This window comes from Equus przewalskii, chromosome 15 (assembly GCF_037783145.1).
Source record: "Equus przewalskii isolate Varuska chromosome 15, EquPr2, whole genome shotgun sequence".
Lineage (NCBI taxonomy): Eukaryota > Metazoa > Chordata > Mammalia > Perissodactyla > Equidae > Equus > Equus przewalskii.
In genome coordinates this window covers 54,935,994-54,955,425 of record NC_091845.1, presented here as the reverse complement: position 1 = coordinate 54,955,425, position 19,432 = coordinate 54,935,994, and the positions used below count along the sequence as shown (strand labels likewise).

General features: G+C 43.5%; 1 protein-coding gene across 5 annotated transcripts in view; it reads left to right on the top strand.

Annotated features, from left to right (window-relative positions):
• Positions 1–19,432, top strand: part of TGFBR2 (transforming growth factor beta receptor 2) — a 110,621-nt gene that overhangs the window by 29,554 nt on the left and 61,635 nt on the right. For 2 of the 5 annotated variants that reach the window (XM_070575915.1, XM_070575916.1), the window contains exons 2-3: positions 4,204–4,372; positions 9,108–9,298. The exons of 1 other annotated variant lie outside the window; for it this stretch is intronic. In XM_070575915.1, coding sequence (XP_070432016.1) covers positions 4,204–4,372; positions 9,108–9,298 — 360 coding nt within the window. The remainder of the gene's footprint in view (positions 1–4,203; positions 4,373–9,107; positions 9,299–19,432) is intronic. 2 more of the 5 variants (XM_070575919.1, XM_070575918.1) reach the window with 1 other exon arrangement.

The following is a 19,432-nucleotide window of genomic DNA, read 5'->3' as shown; positions in this document are numbered from 1 at the left end:
ATGCTGAAGGCAGCTGCCCATGGTCACTTCCTTTACTGAAGGACCTTCTAAGTGAGAGATGTTCGTATTGGAACTTCTTCCTGGGACATTAGGAATCGCTGTTTTGCCTGTCACCGGTAGAAAATGCCCTAAGGATGGTCAGCTGCTCACAGAGGGTCTCTAGGCATTAACATATACTGCCTTAATATGAGACCATCTTAACTGAAGATGCTTAGGAGAGTCATTTCACAGCCTGACTTGGAAGTAATTTTGATGCTGGTGAGGGTTTGCTGTAGGGTTAACGTGGAGGCTTTGGTTGTGTTGTTGCTGAGAGTAATGTCCTTGTTCCTGGCTAGTCACGTGCCTGCGTTTACTTTTCCTTCCTTTGACTTCACAACCATCACGTGTTAAAGAGAAGCTGTTGTTTGTCATTTGCTGTGTGAGTTCATGACAGTGACTTCTTCTCCTGTGGATCGGGATGCACAGATGCAGTGGTGCATCCAGGGAAGACCATCACGACCCCTGTCCCCACTAGCCCTGCACCCACTCCGATTGGCAGGTGCTGCTTAGCTTGTTATGAGTGACCCTTGAGGACTCTGGGGTTGGCCTAGGATTCTTTGACTGGGGCTTCTGAGCCTTTACGGAATCTTGAACCAACTGTCTGAAATGGTGAGCATCAGTTTGTATGTACTTCTCTCTGCTCCCACACCCCAGAGTGAGTCCATAATCTTTTATCAGCGTTAGGTGACCTGCTCCCCCAAAGACTAAGAGTAGCTTTGCCTCTTCACTTACCTCTCTGTCCCACCAATACACACGTTCACAAAGGAGAATACAGGCTTATAGTGAAGGCTGCACAGGTACTTGCTGTCTCGAATAGTTAAGGTGGGAAGCGTCCTGAGGTCGAGTAATAGGGAATGGCTGGCGGGGGCACTGTGATGAGCGTGCCCTGTGTAAAGTCTTTCACATGTTCAGACTAAGAAGCTGACCAGGCTCACATGTCTGCTCACCTCAGAAGTGGTAGCTTTTTCCGTAACAGGAAGAAAAATGAGGCCTCTGGCTGGCTACGTCGCAGATGATCATTGACAACTTAGACGCCTTAACTAGCACACAGTAGGTCCCTAATACATGGAAGTTCCCAGTGCACACCCTCCCCTCCCCCCATATGCCTGTGCCTCCAAGGATGGAGTAAAGATGGCTGTTTGCGTTTTCCCCAAAATTCACTGGAGCGGTTTTCTCCCCTGGTCTCAGGGTAAGGCAGCATGGATTGTCCAGCTGCACGTCTCCAGGGGCCCCCATCTGCACACACTGCAGTCTCAGTGGCCCTTCTTTCTCCTTTCTCTTCTTCTTTTCTTCCTTTTTCTTGATGCTCTTTTTGTGTTTTCTCACTGTTGCTTGTGTTCCGCAGGCATCGGAATAGAGCCACTTCTGCTTGTCAACACGTCTGTGGCTGCCACCGCTGCTTCCAGCACAGTCTCATCTGTTTTCATTTCTCTCCCAGCACTCCTGCCTCCTGTCACTTTTCTCACGCTTCTTAGCTTTTGTTAGAAAAGCCTTGGCCGGCCCCGGAAAGGATGCCTGTGCATCCCAGGTGTACAAGTGCCGATCGCCCAGCTTTAGATGCTTGTTATTCACAAGGAAACTTGTTCCAGCTGTCTTGAGGGCTTCCCTTCACCATCACATAAGTTGGATACAAATGTGTTTCTGTGGGATAAGGGGTGTTTTTTTGCTGCTTTGTTTTGTGTTGGTCACGTTGTTGTCAACTAATTCTAGGTCTGAGTTCTCTGCCTTAATTGCGCGCTAGAATCATGTGGGCACCTTCTAGAAATCCTGATTCCCAGGTGACCCTCCAGAATAATTAAATCAGCATATCTGGGGGTGGGACCACTTCATTGTTTTTAAGGCTTGGTAGGTGATGGATTCCAACACATCTCCAACGTTGCTCACCACTAATCTAGGCTGAAATACTAACTTTTTGGAAAGCTTAATTCCAAGTCACACAGGCTCAATTTTATATTTAAAAACAACCAAGCTTCCTCACCAGCAAATAGATGTTTGTCTGAAACATACTGTTGAAGCAAAAGAAATCAAATAAACAAACATGACCTAGCTTTCCTAGCTTTTATGTCTTGTAGGGAAACCTAAAGAGTTAAATTAGTTGTTTCACAATGATCCAAATCTCACCATTGCAGAAAAAATACATATTCATTGTTGCGTTAGTCCCAAATGTAACACAAGTTTCAGAGAGCATTTGGCCCGTATTTTTAGCTAAGCATAGAGCTCTTGCTCTGGGAGGCTTTGAGAATTTCAAAATAGTTTGTTACCTAAAAATACTCTTCCTGAAATGAACTCGAGGCCTGAGAGGGATGAATGGGTTTATTTTTTCCTTCTATATTTAATGTTACCACAAGAAAGCAAATCTTAAATTGATACATGTTTATATTTTTAGAGACCCAGCAAACAGGTGTTAGGCCCAAGCAACCGAGATGTGTGTGAGGCAAAGCATTGATGACTGGAAGCTACAATTCAAGGACCAGCATTGACCTTGAGAGGCACTGAAACTGTGCCTCTGGCTTTAGGCGGGAGCACACCTAACCTGGGGAGCCGGGGGGCGGCTGTCCCAGCCTCACCTCCAACCTCCTAAAGGCCAACGACTAGTCTAGTGCCACATGCGGTCTCTGTGCTTCATCTTTTTATTCCAGGATATAAGTGTCTTTAGGTTCATGTTTGTTGACCAAATGCCTAATGTCCTGGTCTTACTTCAACTCACTCTCCAAACTCACGCCTTTAATGACCACCATTGCCAATGGAAATGTTTCTCATTGAGGAACAAGGTGGGCAGGGGGTCTGTACTGTGTTTATTCCCTCTCTGCCCCAGCATACGTGCCGCTGCAACAGTCTGGGTTCAATACGTTATTGGTGACTGTGAATGAATGTTGCCTTGTAATCACACTCTGTGACGTGAGTGAAGAAAGTCTGTATCCTTTCCCTCTGGTATAAAGGACCAAATGTTCATTCCTTTATGGCTGTCTCTATTCCCTTGTTCATAGGTATTTTGGGATATCTTCTATGTGACAGGCCCTCTTCTTGGCACTGGAGACACAGCGTGTGAACAAGGCAGATAGGGTCTCGTGGAGCTGGCATTTTGGTGGCTAGATTCTAAGCAAGGAAGTGATGGAGTTACTTTGTGCAGAATATCCAAGTCCTATGGTAGCTACTTGTGGGCTGCATTAGGATGAAGAGGTGACATTTAACCAGAGACCATAAAGGTGACTAGAAGCCAGACAAAGAGAGCAGCAAGGCCAAGAGGCAAGGTCAGAGGAAGGAAGGAACTTGGCTTCTTCCAGGAAAAGCCTGTATGTCCTAAAAATAATGAGGAAGCAGTAGGAGGGCTCGCAAGGAAGGAGTGAGTGTTGGCGGCTGAGGCAAGGGCTGACATCACTGAGGCAGCAGGCAGCAGACCCTTGAGGTGGAACTCAGGTTTTTGTCACCTGCAGGACTCCAATGCCTCACCAGTGTTTGGGATTGTGTCTAGGAGGCACTCGGTCAGCATTGGTTAACCAGCTGACTTCCCTCAAGGCAGCAGAGAAGTCAGAGCCATCCCTTGCAAAGAAGGTCCTAGAGCTCTTTGGGGTGTAGGTCAGGAAAGTGATGGCACCGTCCTTCCCCGACAGTGACTCCTCTGAGCTGGCCAACTCCCTTTTGCACTTCACAGCTCTGCTGCCTTTTGACCTCTCTGTGCCCATCTGGGCAGTGCCTCTTGTCTGGCTCCCACACCCTCTCTGCTTCTCTCTATTTTGGGTTACCCTCTCCTAGTCTGTTTCCTTGTCCGTCCACCCAGCTGAACTGTAATTTCCTTAAGGGTACTTTTCACTGTGCTCCCAGCACCCATACTATGAAATGGGCCAGTCCAGTCTATGTTTCTTGATTGATGAGGTTTTTGTAGAAGCAGTGCCTTATGGTAATCACTGACGAAAGCAAGAAGTTAGTCAAACCTCCCTCACCCTCCCTGCCCGCAACCACTACCTCTCTGCAATGGCTTTCCTCACAAATTGCGTATGTGAGGGAAATTCAAATCTGATGTGAAGGCATTATTTTGCCTTTCTCCCTGGTTCATTCTTAGGACAGCAGGTGCATTTGAAATTGTGTGACATCATCGGGAATTCACTGGTCTGCTGCCTAGCAGTTAGGTAACCATTTATTGTATCTTTCTCCTGCCCACCCCAGTTAATAATGACATCATGGTCACTGACAACGACGGTGCAGTCAAGTTTCCACAATTTTGTAAATTTTGCAACGTGAGCTCTTCCATCTGTGACAACCAGAAATCCTGCATGAGCAACTGCAGCATCACGTCCAGATGTGAGAAGCCACGCGAAGTCTGTGTGGCTGTCTGGTAAGGCTGCCTTTTAACCATCGTTCTTTTCCCCTTTGATAAGAAATGTATGCTTGTGGGGCGTAGAGTGGGTGCGTCTCCACGCCCTAAGTGTGCATGTCTGTCCCATTGCTTGTCCTTAGCCTACTTCTCTTTTAATTATTCAGTGTAGTTCCCAGAGATATTCGACACATTTCCAAATACATACACACGTGTATCTATGTGTATGTGTTTACGTGTGTGTGTGACAGTATGTGAGATGACCTTTAATATTTGTAATAAATCTGGAAGCCCTTCCTTGTGTTAAGGGGAGGAATATGCTACTTAGTAGTCATTTAATTGACACTCCTTTACTACATCCTAGTGACACCAGGAGTTTTGTTCTTCTGAGACAATCTAAGACTTGTTTTGTGGAAGGAGAGGAGATGAAAGGTGGGCTTTTGGAAGAGAACTAGTCAGAACTAGTAAGAAAAGGGAAAACTATTTGGGGAATCAGAAAAAGAGCCCATTCCTTAGTGAAGCCCTGGCCATGTCACTCACACCACCAGTGGGCTACACACTACATCTTTTTCTTGGGTCAGAACTACACAGTTCTCTTCAATCAGGTTCCTCCCCTCTCTCTTCTCTCATTCCGCCCACCTCAGTCCACACATAAACACAGGGTGTTCATGAATCATTTGATTAATTCATGGTCATGGATTAGGGGTATCAGCAAGAGATAAAAGAAAAGTAGAGATCATTGAATTGTCTCCATTTTATAAAAATGTGTAAATTCATTAATGAAATATAACATTTTGCAGACTTATTCTGATATTTGGAATTTATTGGCTTTTTTTTTTTTAAGGAGCCTATGTGTCTCCCGGCCAGTTGGCAAACAAGAGTATATATCCAAATATCTTCCCCTCCTCTTTGGGAATGAGTCATCTGAGACTTTCTCCAGACCACGTATAGTTAGCCTTGATGATAGACCTGAAAACCTTGCACATTTCCATACATACCAGGAGATGAATTAGTTTCTTGGGAACTAAAGGAATGTCAACAGCGAAGACCTGTCATGACAGCTTGCTGTACCTGCCAACTTCATTCATGTCTTGTTCTGAGCAACACTTTTTGAAAAAGGGATTTTGAGAAAGATCATGTTCAGAGGAAAGGGACCAGTATGATTATAGGTTTAGAAAGCATGGGATCTGAGGAATGGCTGAGGCAATTAGACATGGTTAGTCCAATAAAGAGAAGACATGGGTTCCCTTGAGAAGTATTTGATGATCTGTCTGTTGGAAAAGAGAATAAACTTGTTCTGTATAACTGAAGGGCAGAAGGAGGAGGGTCCATAAAATTTACCAGGGGTATATACTGTGCTCAGTATAGGTTTAAACATTTTCATAATCGTGGTTTCCTAAGAGCAGAACAGCCTTCCGTCTCTAAAAGAGTCAAATAAAGAGCAGGAGAGGCTGGATGACCATCTGTCCAGTCTAGTGCAGGAAAGATTGAGACACCAGACTGGATGAGCCCAGGCTTCCTTCTTTGGTTCTCTCTCTGCTGGCCATCTTTACTTAAACCTCCACTGGGAGCTATCTCACTGTGTGAGAGCTTGCCAAAAACAGGCTCTTCCAATTAAGATATTTTCCCTGCCCTGTAGTACAAGTCCAGATGACTGACTGTGATCAAGTCTCTGTGCAGCAGAGGCTGTGTAGTCTCAGAAAATGGGAGCCTGTGGGGGACAGGAAGGCGCCCTGTCTCCTCTGTGTCCCAGCCATAAAGAGTAAACACAGTGAATGTTCTTTTGACCTGTCTTGGCGAAGACAGGTACTCCTATGGAGTGAGAGTGTGGGTAAGCAGAAAGGGCCATGCGGTGGGTGCTGTGGTACATCCCCCTGATGCCTTCAGCACTGAAGTACTTGACCCCTCAGCTGCTGGCAGCACCGGCTGCTGAGGGATCACCCCCGAGTCCCTCCAGGGAATTCCCTTCCACTGATCAGAGCTGCTTTATTCCAGTTTGGCCTCTCCTCAAGGTTGGCCCCTCTTGATGGGCGGCCAGCATCCCATGACTGCTTGATGCAGGCGCCCAAATGTGTGGCAACTTTGCCTCTATTTGGGACAGCTCTGATGGACCATCCCTGCTTCACAGCTTCTGAGGGATCCACTGAGTCCTTTGTTGCAACCTGCATTGTGGTTCAACTCCCCCTCTGTATAGCACTGCTTCCTTCAGTGCCTTACAGGTCCATCTCCAAAACCTCCTGCACAGACATTCACAGCCTTGAAGTCTGTTGCCAGGGAACCCAAGCTAAGACAGGAGGCTGTTTTAGAAACAACCAGATATGGAACTGAAAGTGTCTACTTTGGTAGTGCGTTCCCATGCCTTTCTCAGTTTTAGTGTCCTGTCCATTCATTCATTGATTCAGTCATTCATTTACAGAATGTCGCTTGTGTACCCATACCATGTAAAATGCTTAAGTTCTTTCCATTATAGAAATATTTTGGAACCAAAATTAATTTCATTACTCTGGTTCTTTCTTCAGTGGTTATTGACCACCTCTTCAATGGTTCAGAGCAAATGTTTCAGGACAAAGAAGTAGTCTGTTTTCCTTCCTTTGCTCAGCTGTGTTCAAAGATGTTTTGCAAAGTTAGCTCCACCTGTCATGGAGGGCACTGTGACAGGAGGGAGTGGAGAAAGCACTTAAGGACTTTACCGAGACTCAAGTATCCTGCCGGAGTTTCCTCTCTGCGACATTGGTTCTCTGAGCAGTTTTGAGGTGGGAGGCAGGAGGTTGTGGAAGAGCTGCCCAATGACTATAAAGCACCTTTCCTTCATGGCTCACAGTTCCTTCCTTTTCCCATTCCTTGGTCTCTAGAAGCTTCACAAGGAAGCAGCATCATGCTTTTCCCTGGGAGCAGAGAGGAGTCAGCATGCCTTGTGTTTGTTACCAAAACCACAAAACAACCCTGGATGCACATGCATGCACACACACACACACAACTGTGGGGGCAGGGAGGGAGGTGCTCTTGTTTCATGGCCGCCATTTTTGCCAAGACTTCTCAGGAGCTTTGGGGTCAAGGATGGCTAGATTTTTAAATATACATAATTTGTTGTGTGATCATGCCAAGGTATGTTTCGCTTAGTTCCCTGCCGGCCAGCCTACAGTGAGGATTCTTATTGTCGCTGTTTAACAGTAGGACCTGCTTAGCAAGGGCTTGCTCCTCTTGTGCCTGCTGGATGGTTAGTTCCAGAACCGTTGAGCTCTTTCACCAAGGGGCACGTGCACCTCTGTTGGAGTCAACTCAGAGCTGCATGGATGACATAACACCGACTCCATTTCTGGCTAGACCATTCCATCCTCACCTTCTCTCCTGGTCTTCCTGTCCCCTTGTTGACATCTTGTCCTTTAGTGTCCTTGAGTTAAGCACTAAGTGGTGGGACTGGTCAAAGTTGCTCTTTCCCTGTGGGTATGGCCCCTACTCTTTTCCAGGTGAAAGCTGTACCTTAGCTGCTTCTTTCTTCCAGCTTGCCTCCCATTTTACTGGCTGTGAGCAGTGAGTGTCTGGGGGTGGGGTGGGCAGTTGGTTAATGTGCCCAAGCATGTGCCCACACGTGCACTCATATGCATGCACTCAGAATCCTTGCCAGGGAGGGTTACACTCGCAAAACTGACTGGAACTCTTGTGTATTTAACACCTGGTTAGCCCTTCCCTAGACGCCCCCTCCAGATATAGAATATACCATTCAAGACCGTAGGTGTTTTGATCTGAAAAGGGGAGAAATGGAAGGAAGGAGGTTAGATCAACCTTAGTCTTGGACAGAATCATCCAAGGTGGCAAGTTGATGAGGGGAGTAGATTGAATCAGGCACAGAAAAACACAGTTTTCCAAGGATGCCAGAGTTTTATTTTGGCTTTTGTAGTTATAATAGTGGGCATTCATCATGTGATTTTTAAATGTAATGTACATGTAGAGCCGACTGAATATTTCCTAGGCCCAGTAAAATGCCACATGAAAGATTCTCTGAGCCCTTAGCTGAGTTAGGCTCCGAAGATGTGATGTGATGGGATATTAAGTGTAGAAGTAATTAGTCTATGACAGCATAAACTATTTCTCTGAACTGTAAATGGAGAACACCATGCAGTTCTTTTCCATGTGTTCTGATGTTTTTCCCGTCTGTTCCTCTCTGTAATTCGGGAAAGTGCCATTCTTTCTCTAGGAAGTTTCTTGTGTTTTCTCAGCACGGCCAGCTGCTGACATGGAATACGCCCTCACACCCACTGCGCTGGGGCCCAGCAAACCAAAAAAGAGGAACTGCAGCTATTTTCCCAGGCGAGCTCTTTGAGAACAATTTAGCTAGACATGACCCTGATTCTGTCAAATCAACCGGCGATGCAATGTGAGCCTTGCAGTGCGTTGAGGACGGAAGGATTAAAGTCATCCTGACGACCAGGCCTGTTCTGTTTTCCCATGACCTCCTTTTTCGTGATTTAATTAAGACTTATGTGTAAAGTTCTTCAACAGGTTAGCCCCCAAGGAAAGCCCTCATGTTTCTAAACCTAAGTGGGTTCTGCAAATAAGCAAAGGAAAAACTGAAATGAGTAGAAAAAGCCCAGGAGACTCTAGGCCAACGTGTTTTCATGTGGGAGAACAGGAACCAGCTGCTGTTGTTAGAAACAACTTTGTGAAGGAAAGAGAGTCGAGATTGCTTTTCTGTCCAGAGACCGTACTCATCCATTCTCTTTTCCCCTCCCCTCCTCCCATGAACCCTGCACCCCAGGAGAAAGAATGATAAGAACATAACACTAGAGACGGTTTGCCATGACCCCAAGCTCACCTACCATGGATTTGTTCTTGAAGATGCTGCTTCTCCAAAGTGTATTATGAAGGAAAAAAAAGTGTCTGGCGAGACTTTCTTTATGTGTTCCTGTAGCTCTGATGAGTGCAACGACCACATCATCTTCTCAGAAGGTGAGTTTTCTTCTCTTGAGGGTCTGGAACCTGACTTCCTCTGTGTTGAATTCCTGTGCCCCTGGTCTGCTGTCTCCCAGTCCATCCTCCTGTGGCTGAGGCTGAGAGTGAGCCGTGCTCTGTGGATTAGGAACCCATTCTCCTGGAGGAAGAAGGTGCTTAAGGCGTAACAGGGTTGGTTCTGGTTCTTATCACATCTGGCTCCCGGGGTCACATTATTATTTGTCTTTGACCAATGGTTTCTTTCCCCTAGAGCAGTGGTTCTCAAAGTGCAGTCCCTGGAGCAGCATGAGTGTCACCTGAGAATGTATTAGAAATGCAGATTCTAGGGCCCCCCAGACTGTTGAATCCAAAACCGTGGGTGTGGACCCGGCAGTCTGTGTTTTAACAAGCCCTCTAGGTGGTTCTGATGCAGCTAGAATTTGAGAACCAGTGGTCTAGAAATTGGAGGAGGTTTTTGATACAAGAGGGGGACTTGTTTTGAATTCACTGAAGTAGTTTTTTGTACATATTCCTAGGATTTGTTTAAAGGGTACTTGTCATTGGACCTTTTGAGAGAAGAAGTGAAATGCAGAGGGACAATAACGAGGTGATGTTTATTCGTGAAAACGGGGGAAGAATATGTTAAATACTAGCCTCCATCTTTGAAGTTCCGCATTGAATCAGCTTGAAAGGGGGGCAGATACTATTTGTTCAATTTAAAGAATTATTCACTGATTTTTAATTACAAAAGTAATATATGTTCCTTATCCAAAATTCAGACAGTCCAACAGTCTGGAAAAATTTTAAAATGACACTACCTTAACCTTATCCCCTCACTCTGTACCCAACAGATAAGATTGACTGTTGGATGCGCAGTGGTCTCTAAGCATTCATTCATATTATCCCTCTCTTTCCTCTCTTTCTGTATTTCGTCCCTGTCTCCCTTCTTCCTTCTCTCCCTTCCTCCATCCATGCATCTATTCATCTCTCCGTCCACTCATCCCATTCTCTCATCCATCTTTCAGTGTAAATAGTTGATCATTCTATAAATATTATTTGGCAACATTTTTTTCACCCCACCACTTTTATTTCTCCTTCTAAACAAGGCAATACATATAGATATCCTGCACTCCTTTTAATTGTTGTCTATAATTCCACAATATTAGTTATCTCCTATGCCTGACTTAACCATTCTCCTGTTGGCAGATTATTTAGGTGTCTCCAGATTTCTGCTTAATGCTACACTGAATGTCCTTGAAAAAGAATCTTGGACATCTGTACTAATAGTTCTGCAAGATCGATTTCTAGAAATGAAATTTCTGGATCAGAAGTTATGCACATTTTAAATTTGAATCACCGTTATTAAATTATTTTCCTCCCCCAAAAGATATCTGAACATATGGATTTCCGGGTACCTTCCTCAGCATTCAAGATTATAAGCCTTGGGGCCGGCTCCATGGTCAAGTGGTTAAGTTCACGCGGCCCAGGGTTTCGCTGGTTCAGAGTCTTTGCATGGACATGGCACCACTACTCAGGCCACGTTGAGGCGGCATCCCACATTCCATAACTAGAAGGACCCACAACTAAAATATACAACTATGTACTGGGGGGACTTGGGGAGAAAAAGCAGAAAAAAAAAGAAGATTGGCAACAGTTGTTAGCTCAGGTGCCAATCTTAAAAAAAAAAGATTATAAGCCTTTTAATTTCGTCAGTCTGGTAGTGAAAATAGGATTCTCTTGGTTGTAGGAATGCAAACTCAGAGTGGAAAAAGGTTATTGTAGCCCAAAATAGGCCTGATTCAATAAAAACTCCTTTTGGAACAGAAGTACTGAGTCTCCACACATCTCTGCTACTGTGTGTCCCAAATCTGGAAAATAATGCATCTCATGCTTTGTTCATGGTGCTCACGGCACTGGGTACCCACTTCTGTCTCTCTCTGTGCCCGTCACTTTCTGCCAGTTTCCCTCTCTTCCTGTCCAGCTCCCCGCCTTTGCCAACTTCTCAGTTTACAAAGGCAGGCGTGTACATCTTGTCAGCCCAACCCTTTGCAATGTCACTCCTCCCTTCTATTTTCTCATCCTGTAAACACTCCATTTCTCTCACTTTCCTTATGGAGTTTGAGTTGGGAGGGGAGATGTAACTAGATTAAATCACACTAAAGCATGAGAACCCCTGAGATCCTGCCTTAACAGTGTTAACTTTCCCCACGTAGATTACCTTTTAAAAGAAGACCCAGACTGGGCCAAGGGAATTAATCTTAAGGGCTGACTATCCATCTATGGATGGGTGTGCTCTTTGATATATAGAATATCCATCTACGATACCATCTGTGAAGCTTTTTTCTCTTTTTGCATAGTGGCTTATCTCTAGTGGAAGAGTTGATTTCATCCAAAAGAGACAAAATATGATAAATGACCTCTAAGTTGGATATATTTTTGATTGTAAGCTCTTAAGATATTAATGACTTCAGTTTTCAGTGTATTTCAACTCAGGTGATAATCATGAGCCCACATTCATATTTTCCCTCTTCTTCATTATCAGGCTCTTTATTTCCTTATGAGGTCAGATAATCAGCATAGAGGCAATCTCTCTTTGTACAGCTCAAGAAATCGGGCACAGCTGATGACTCAAAGGTCTGGGTGATATCAGAGTCTTCTAAAATGCTCCAGGATAGTGTGCTTTTTAAGCATCTTTCTTGTCTCTGATGGGGTATGTCCCCACTAAAGCATCGGATATTAGGAGCAACAGTTTGGGATCCATTTCTCCTCTTACTGCCACCATCGCTTCTTTATACAAGAACTGAAAACTCTTGAAGTAATTTTTATTTCTCCACTCCAGGTCAAATAAGACGGTGAACAAATAAGCTCTAGGTGTTTTCTCCTGTATTTTTATTAATAGTACATTAGTCTGTTCTTATTGCCAGTTGATCTGAAAACATAAAGGATGATAATTACTTATATCATCCATCTTTTGTTAAATATATGAGAAAAAAGTTGAGCCACAATTGTTTCTTTTTAACTGTAGAAATTTACTTTGAGTGCAATTGTGACTGATAGCTGACATTCAGAGAGAATGTACCGTGGCTATGTATGGTGCTCAGCCCGTTCCATGGCGTGACCTCTTTAATCTCCTAGCCGCCCCGTAAGGTAGGCACTGTTGGTATCCTCAACTTATGGACGAGAACACCAGGCTCACAGATCTTTAACACTTTGTCCAGAATCACATGACTAGTGGGTGGCATAGCTAGGATTTACAGCAGGCTATTTGTGAACTAAAATATCTGTAAGGGTGTTCCTTCCTTCTTCTCTTTTTATTTCCTCTTTCTCTCACTCTTTATCTCTCTCTGTATCTAAACAGATAATACATGCGCATATCTAAAAAGTTCAGACAACAGGGAGGCAGTGATGAGAAAGTCTTCCTTTTGGTTTGTCCCCCAATCTCCCTGGCCATGGTTAACCACTGATCATCCATGCTTCCACAGAGATTTTGCTGCATGGAATTCTGCATGGGAATTCTGAATTTGGAAAAGCATATCAATGAGATTTTTTTTAAAAAACTCTGATTTATTGATGTATAATATACTGTGGTTGGCTGAATTGTGACACATGTATGCAGCTGTGTAACTACTACCGCAACCAAGATTCAGGGCGTCTTTGTGACTCCCAGTCGGTTCCCTTATGCCCTTTTGCAGTTATCATTGGTATTTTTATTTTCACTTTAAAAATGTGGTTGGTTTCTTCCTATATTTTGTGGTGTTCCTATTACTTCACTAATGCCATGACTATCCTCTGAAGCATGGACATGTGCGGTGCCCCCAGCCTTGGATGATAAGATGCTGTTCTATTCCTTTGCCTCTACAGGCACCCAAGCCTAGTGTGCAGTAAAAAGGAACAAATGCCGACTGTGCATCCTGTAGCTCAGATTTTCTCTCCCACTCCATGTGGCTTGTCTATGTGCCATGCAGTGAGTGCTCCCTTCTGTCTAGCTTTCAGAAGTGTATTTGTTCCACTAGATCTCTTTTAAAATGAAGGGAGGTCATTGAGACAGTGAAAAGTTTTTCAGTTTTTTGAATAAGGCAAAAGTGCTAGTATCCTGAATTACTGCCTTTGGCAACAATATAGGTATTTCCATCTGCAAGAGTCGTTTTAAATGTTTGGATTTTATCACCTGATATGTGACCTGATTCTGGGATATATATTAAAAAAGAAAAAAAGGGCAAATTCAGCAAGTGTTGGGAGAACTCGAACTGCACTTCATTCTTCAGTGATCCAAGAAATTCAGGGATAAGCAGGAAAACTGAGTGTGCATATTTGGGAGTAATTTGGCATTATTGGGCTAGGGAGTGTTAAGTAGGGAAGGAGTCAATTGAAACATCAGCTCAGTTATTGGATGCTTGTTACTAGAAAAAGCCAGTGGCTTTCCCACTCAGCTACAGCTTGTTTTATTCTATATTTAGCTTCCTTAAAATTTCCTTGTGAATCAAGTTTTAAACATCCTAGTTTAAAGTCACAGTCAGATTTTCAATTTTAAGTACCCTATTGGATTAATCTCTTTGAAACATCCCTTAATGCCTTCATTTATTTGTTTGGTGAATATAGATTTATGTTTATGCAGTTTTCTTTAAAAAAATCCATAGTGAACAAGTAAATTCATGAGCCAAAAAGGCAACTGAAACCCAAACCCTCAAAGCTAAATTCCTTCAGTTGAGCAAGTCAAACAGGGACGAAATCACACACACACACCCCTCCTCTCAATTCATTCATAATTACGTACATGATAGTGAGTTTAGGCTGGAGTTCTGTTAAGATGGTCTACAGCTGTCCAGATTCAGTGGTTTACTTCCAGCCCTTAACGTCTAAGTTTCCAAACGAGGTACTGAGTTTGTTCAGTTCATTTGTAGAATAGAGTATTTCTGTTATGAGATTGGGTAGACCAAGTGTGGAATTCTGTTCTTGGCTGTTGTGCTTCTGCTGGGACTTTTCCTTACCTCCTCAACTCTCCTGTCGTAAATCTAGTTTTGGTGAAGCCAGTCCTATGAGCCACACGCACACATTTGTTGAATAATTCTCTGCCATTAGAGATCTGCCCTCTAGATTCTCTGGATCGCCCATTCTGCTCAACCTCTCCTGGTCTGAGCTGTATAATCTACCCGGAATGCCTTTTTGTCCTTCCTCTGCCTCTCAAAACCACCCATCTTTTCAGGGTGGACTCTTGCATGAAAGTGGGTACTCCAGCGTCAGCTGTCTCTCCTTTCCTGACCTCATGCTTGCATTTCAAGGCTGCCAGTTCACACTTTGAGTAGGAAGGCTGTGGAGAACCCCTGCGTTGACTGGCCATCATTTCCAACTAGGTTGCATTCGATAATGTTGCCTCTCAAACTAGAATGAAAGCCACAGAGGGCAGGAACCAACCTGATGTTTGCTTTAAATCTCTTACTGTGTGGAGGATATCACAGACAGTTGATAAATTTTTTTTAAAATTTATTTTTTATTGAAGTAACATTGGTTTATAACATATACATTTCAGGTGTACATCACTATATTTCAATTTCTGTGTAGACTACATCATTTTCACCACCCAAAGACTAATTACCATCCATTGCCCTACACATGCGCCCTGTCAGCCCTTTCACCCTTCTCCCTCCCGCTTCCCTTCTGGTAACCAGCAATCTAATCTCTGTATGTATGTGTTTGCTTGTTGTTGTTGTTTTTGTCTTCTACTTATGAATGAGATCATATGGAGTTTGACTTCTCCATCTGACTTATTTCACTTAGCATAATACCCTCAAGGTCAAGCCTCGTTTTTGCAAATGGCAAGATTTCATCTTTTTTTATAGCTGGGTAGTATTCCATTGTGTATATATACCACATCTTCCTTATCCATTCATCGCTTGATTGGCACTTAGGTTGTTTCCAGTTCATGGCTGTTGTGAATAATACTGCAGTGAACATCGCGGGTGCTTGTATCTTCACGCATTTGTGTTTTCATGTTCTTTGGATAAATACCCAGCAGTGGAATAGCTGGATCACATAGTAGTTCTATTCTTAATTTTTTGAGGGATCTCCATACTGTTTTCCATAGTGGCTGCACCAGTTTGCATTCCCACCAGCAGTGTATGAGAGTTGCCTTTTCTCCACATCCTATCCAACACTTAATATTTCTTGTCTTGATAGTTATAGCCATTCTGACAGGGGCATGAGGTGATACCTCATAGCAGTTTTGATTTGCATTTCCCTAATAATTAGTGATGTTGAAAATCTTTTCACATGCCTGTTGGCCATCTGTGTGTCTTCTTTGGAAAAATGTCTGTTCAGATCTATTACCCATTTTTTTAATTGAGTTGTTTGCTCCTTTGTTGTTGAGTTGTATGAGTTATTTATATATTTTGGATATTAACCTCTTATCAGTTTTCGGTTTGCAAATATATTCTCTCAATTGTTAGGTTGTCTTTTTTTGTTGTTGATGGTTTCCATACTTCCTAAGGCAATCTACAAATTCAGTGTAGTCTCTATCAAAGTTCCAACAACATTTTTCAGAGAAATAGAACAAAGAATACCAAAACTTATATGGAAGAACAAAAGACCCCAAATAGCCAAAGAATCCTGAGAAAAAAAGAAAAAAACTGGAGGTATCACGTTCCCTGATTTCAAAATATACTACAAAGCCATAGTAATCAAAACATCATGGTACTGGCACAAAAACAGAGACACAGATCAGTGGAACAGAATCGAGAGCCCAGAAATAAACCAACACATCTATGGACAGCTAATTTTCAATAAGGGAGTAAAGAACATACAATGGAGAAAGGAAAGTATCTTCAATAAATGGTGCTGGGAAAACTGGACAGCTACATGCAAAAGAATGAAAGTAGACCATTATCTTACACCATGCACAAAAATCAACTCAAAATGGATTAAAGACTTGAATGTAAGACCTGACACCATGAAACTTCTAGAAGAAAATATAGGCAGTACACTCTTCACCGTCGGTCTTAGCTGCATCTTTTGGAATACCATGTCTCAGCAGGCAAGGGAAACAAAGAAAAAATAAACAAACAGGACTACATCAAACTAAAAAGCTTCTGCACAAAGGAAAACATCAACAAAACAAAAAGACAATATAACAATTGGGAGAAGACATTTGATAAATTCCTAATTGTTGCCCATGTGGTAGGAAACTGCAATGTAAAGAAATACACATCTTTTATCACAAGGTTTTTGACTACAATGATTTCTTTGCTATTTCAAAGAAGTTTTAGAGAACTGATTAGATCATCCTTGAAATTAAAAAAAAAAAAATTATTACAAAAATGCATGGAAAGAAGACTTGATGCCTTCAGATCACTTGTCTCTGTTTCTTTCCTGCCCACATTCTGGTCCCTGTTAATGAAGTGATGGTTTCTCTAGCACTGATCCTCATGCCCCAGAAACCATGTGGGACTGTCACTTGAAGGAAAGCCCACCTCTGCAACTCTCTAGATACTCATAATTATAGGGAATGACGGCTCCAATATAATTTAAAACTAAAAAAGAAGGTATTGCATTGTTTTAGAAGTTCTGATTGTATAATAGATGTTCAGAGAACGGAAGTATTCCTAAAATATCTTTGACTTAATCACAATGTGTTTTTTGTTTGTCTGTTTGTTTATAGTAAAGTAATTGGCCAAACTATTTGATTCACTTGGGAATGTCTTCCTTTCCTGAAGAGTTATGTGGGGACTCCTCAGAGGTTGCTTGACTTGTTGCTTTGCTGTGGGTGGGAGGACGTGTGGGACAGGCCCATGGACTTGTCCCACCAGGTCTCAAGGGCCCTGCATGGAGCGCTTGTTGCCAGCGTCCCAGCTCATGGCGGCTGTCTGCCAGATGGCTGCCTCAGTGTCTGCCTCTGAAATGCCAACTGCAATTAAAAGCCTTCCTTCAGAGCACAAGTCTTTCAGTTCTGGGTCCATATGGTGATCAGAGCCTCTGGGTCTGTGGTCGTTTAAGAGGCCAGGCTCAGGAGAAAAGCAGATGGAAAGAACTGTAAATGAGACATGCCTGTAAAAAAGGTGAGGAATAGGTATTTGATTTTGCTATATCCAAAAGAAGTGGAGAAAGGGAAATAATGGCCAGTCAAAAACTGTGTTCTCCATAACCTTCCTGCGCTATAAATTGGCAGCATCGCCATCAGCTGGGAGCACAGTCCTGGTTCCTGTCTGTGGGGGTCAGTTCTAAGAGTACTTGGCTAGGCCATAGTGTCCAGTTCTTTAATCAAATACCAATTTAGGTGTTGCTGTGAAGGAACTTGGTCAATGTGATTAACAACTACAATCAGTTGACTTTAAAAAAAGGCGATTACCCTCGAGAATGTGAATGGGCCTCATCCCATCGGTTGGAAGGCCTTGGGAACAAAAACTGAGGTTTCCTAGATAGGAAATTCTGCCTCAAAACTGTGACATCGATTCCTGCCTGAGTCTCCAGCCCACCAGCCAGGTCTATAAATTTCAGACTTGCCAGCTCCACAATTGCCTGAGCCAATAGGCCACCCCACACCTGTGGGTTAAACATATTCACAAGGGGTCCATGTGCTTATTAACATCTGAGAAGCACTGCTCTGAGGCACAGTGAGTTCTCTTCGCCGGTTGTCATGGATTATTCCTGAGATGCTGCACTTAGTTGTCTCAATTTTAGTGGTCCTGCTATGAAATACATAGCACTAAGCAAGACATCCACAGGTGTTTGTGAAATAAATGTGTTCTTAATGGCCCTCCAACAAATGCTACAAAACAACAGGAGATAGATGCATGAATTCAATGATACATGCATCCATTTCAGCAAAGCGTTTAGTAGTATTTGTGGAATCTTGAGATTTTGCCTAAGAGTTCAGCTAATAGGAGATGCTCTTCCAAAGATATGGACTAAGGATTCATATGCAAAATTCCTAATATGTATCTGGAAGAAGTCTGAACCTTATTACGCGGCTCATCTCTGATCTTGCGAGACAACAGGACAGTTCCAGAAATAGACCCAGTGGAGCATTTACTTAATTCATATTCTCCAGAACTGGAACCTCTGTGTGTAGGCAATGAGTTGGGGAACACGTGCCCTGAAATGAGGAAGGTGGTTTGACCTAGACTGAAGGGTTTGCTGTTACTCATGTGTCTGTTTGAAGAGAAGTGAAATATGATGGGCCACGTGATACTATCATATGCTGAAGGCAGCTGCCCATGGTCACTTCCTTTACTGAAGGACCTTCTAGGTGAGAGATGTTCGTATTGGAACCTCTTCCTGGGACATTAGGAATCGCTGTTTTGCCTGTCACCGGTAGAAAATGCCCTAAGGATGGTCAGCTGCTCACAGAGGGTCTCTAGGCATTAACATATACTGCCTTAATATGAGACCATCTTAACTGAAGATGCTTAGGAGAGTCATTTCACAGCCTGACTTGGAAGTAATTTTGATGCTGGTGAGGGTTTGCTGTAGGGTTAACGTGGAGGCTTTGGTTGTGTTGTTGCTGAGAGTAATGTCTTTGTTCCTGGCTAGTCACATGCCTGCGTTTACTTTTCCTTTCTTTGGCTTCACAACCATCACGTGTTAAAGAGAAGCTGTTGTTTGTCGTTTGCTGTGTGAGTTCATGACAGTGACTTTTTCTCCTGTGGATCGGGATGCACAGATGCAGTGGTGCATCCAGGGAAGACCATCACGACCCCTGTCCCCACTAGCCCTGCACCCACTCCGATTGGCAGGTGCTGCTTAGCTTGTTATGAGTGACCCTTGAGGACTCGGGTAGGCCTAGAATACTTCGACTAGGGCTTCTTGACCTTCAGGGAATCTGTGAACCAACTGCCTGAAATGGTGAGCATCAGTTTGTATGTACTTCTCTCTGCTCCCACACCCCAGAGACAGTCCACAAATCTTTTATCAACGTAAGGTGACCTGCTCCCCCAAAGACTAAGAGTAGCTTTGCCTCTTCACTTACCTCTCTGTCCCACCAATACACACGTTCACAAAGGAGAATACAGGCTTATAGTGAAGGCTGCACAGGTACTTGCTGTCTCGAATAGTTAAGGTGGGAAGCGTCCTGAGGTTGAGTAATAGGGAGTGGCTGGCAGGTGCACTGTGATGAGCGTGCCCTGTGTAAAGGCTTTCACATGTTCAGAGTAAGAAGCTGAC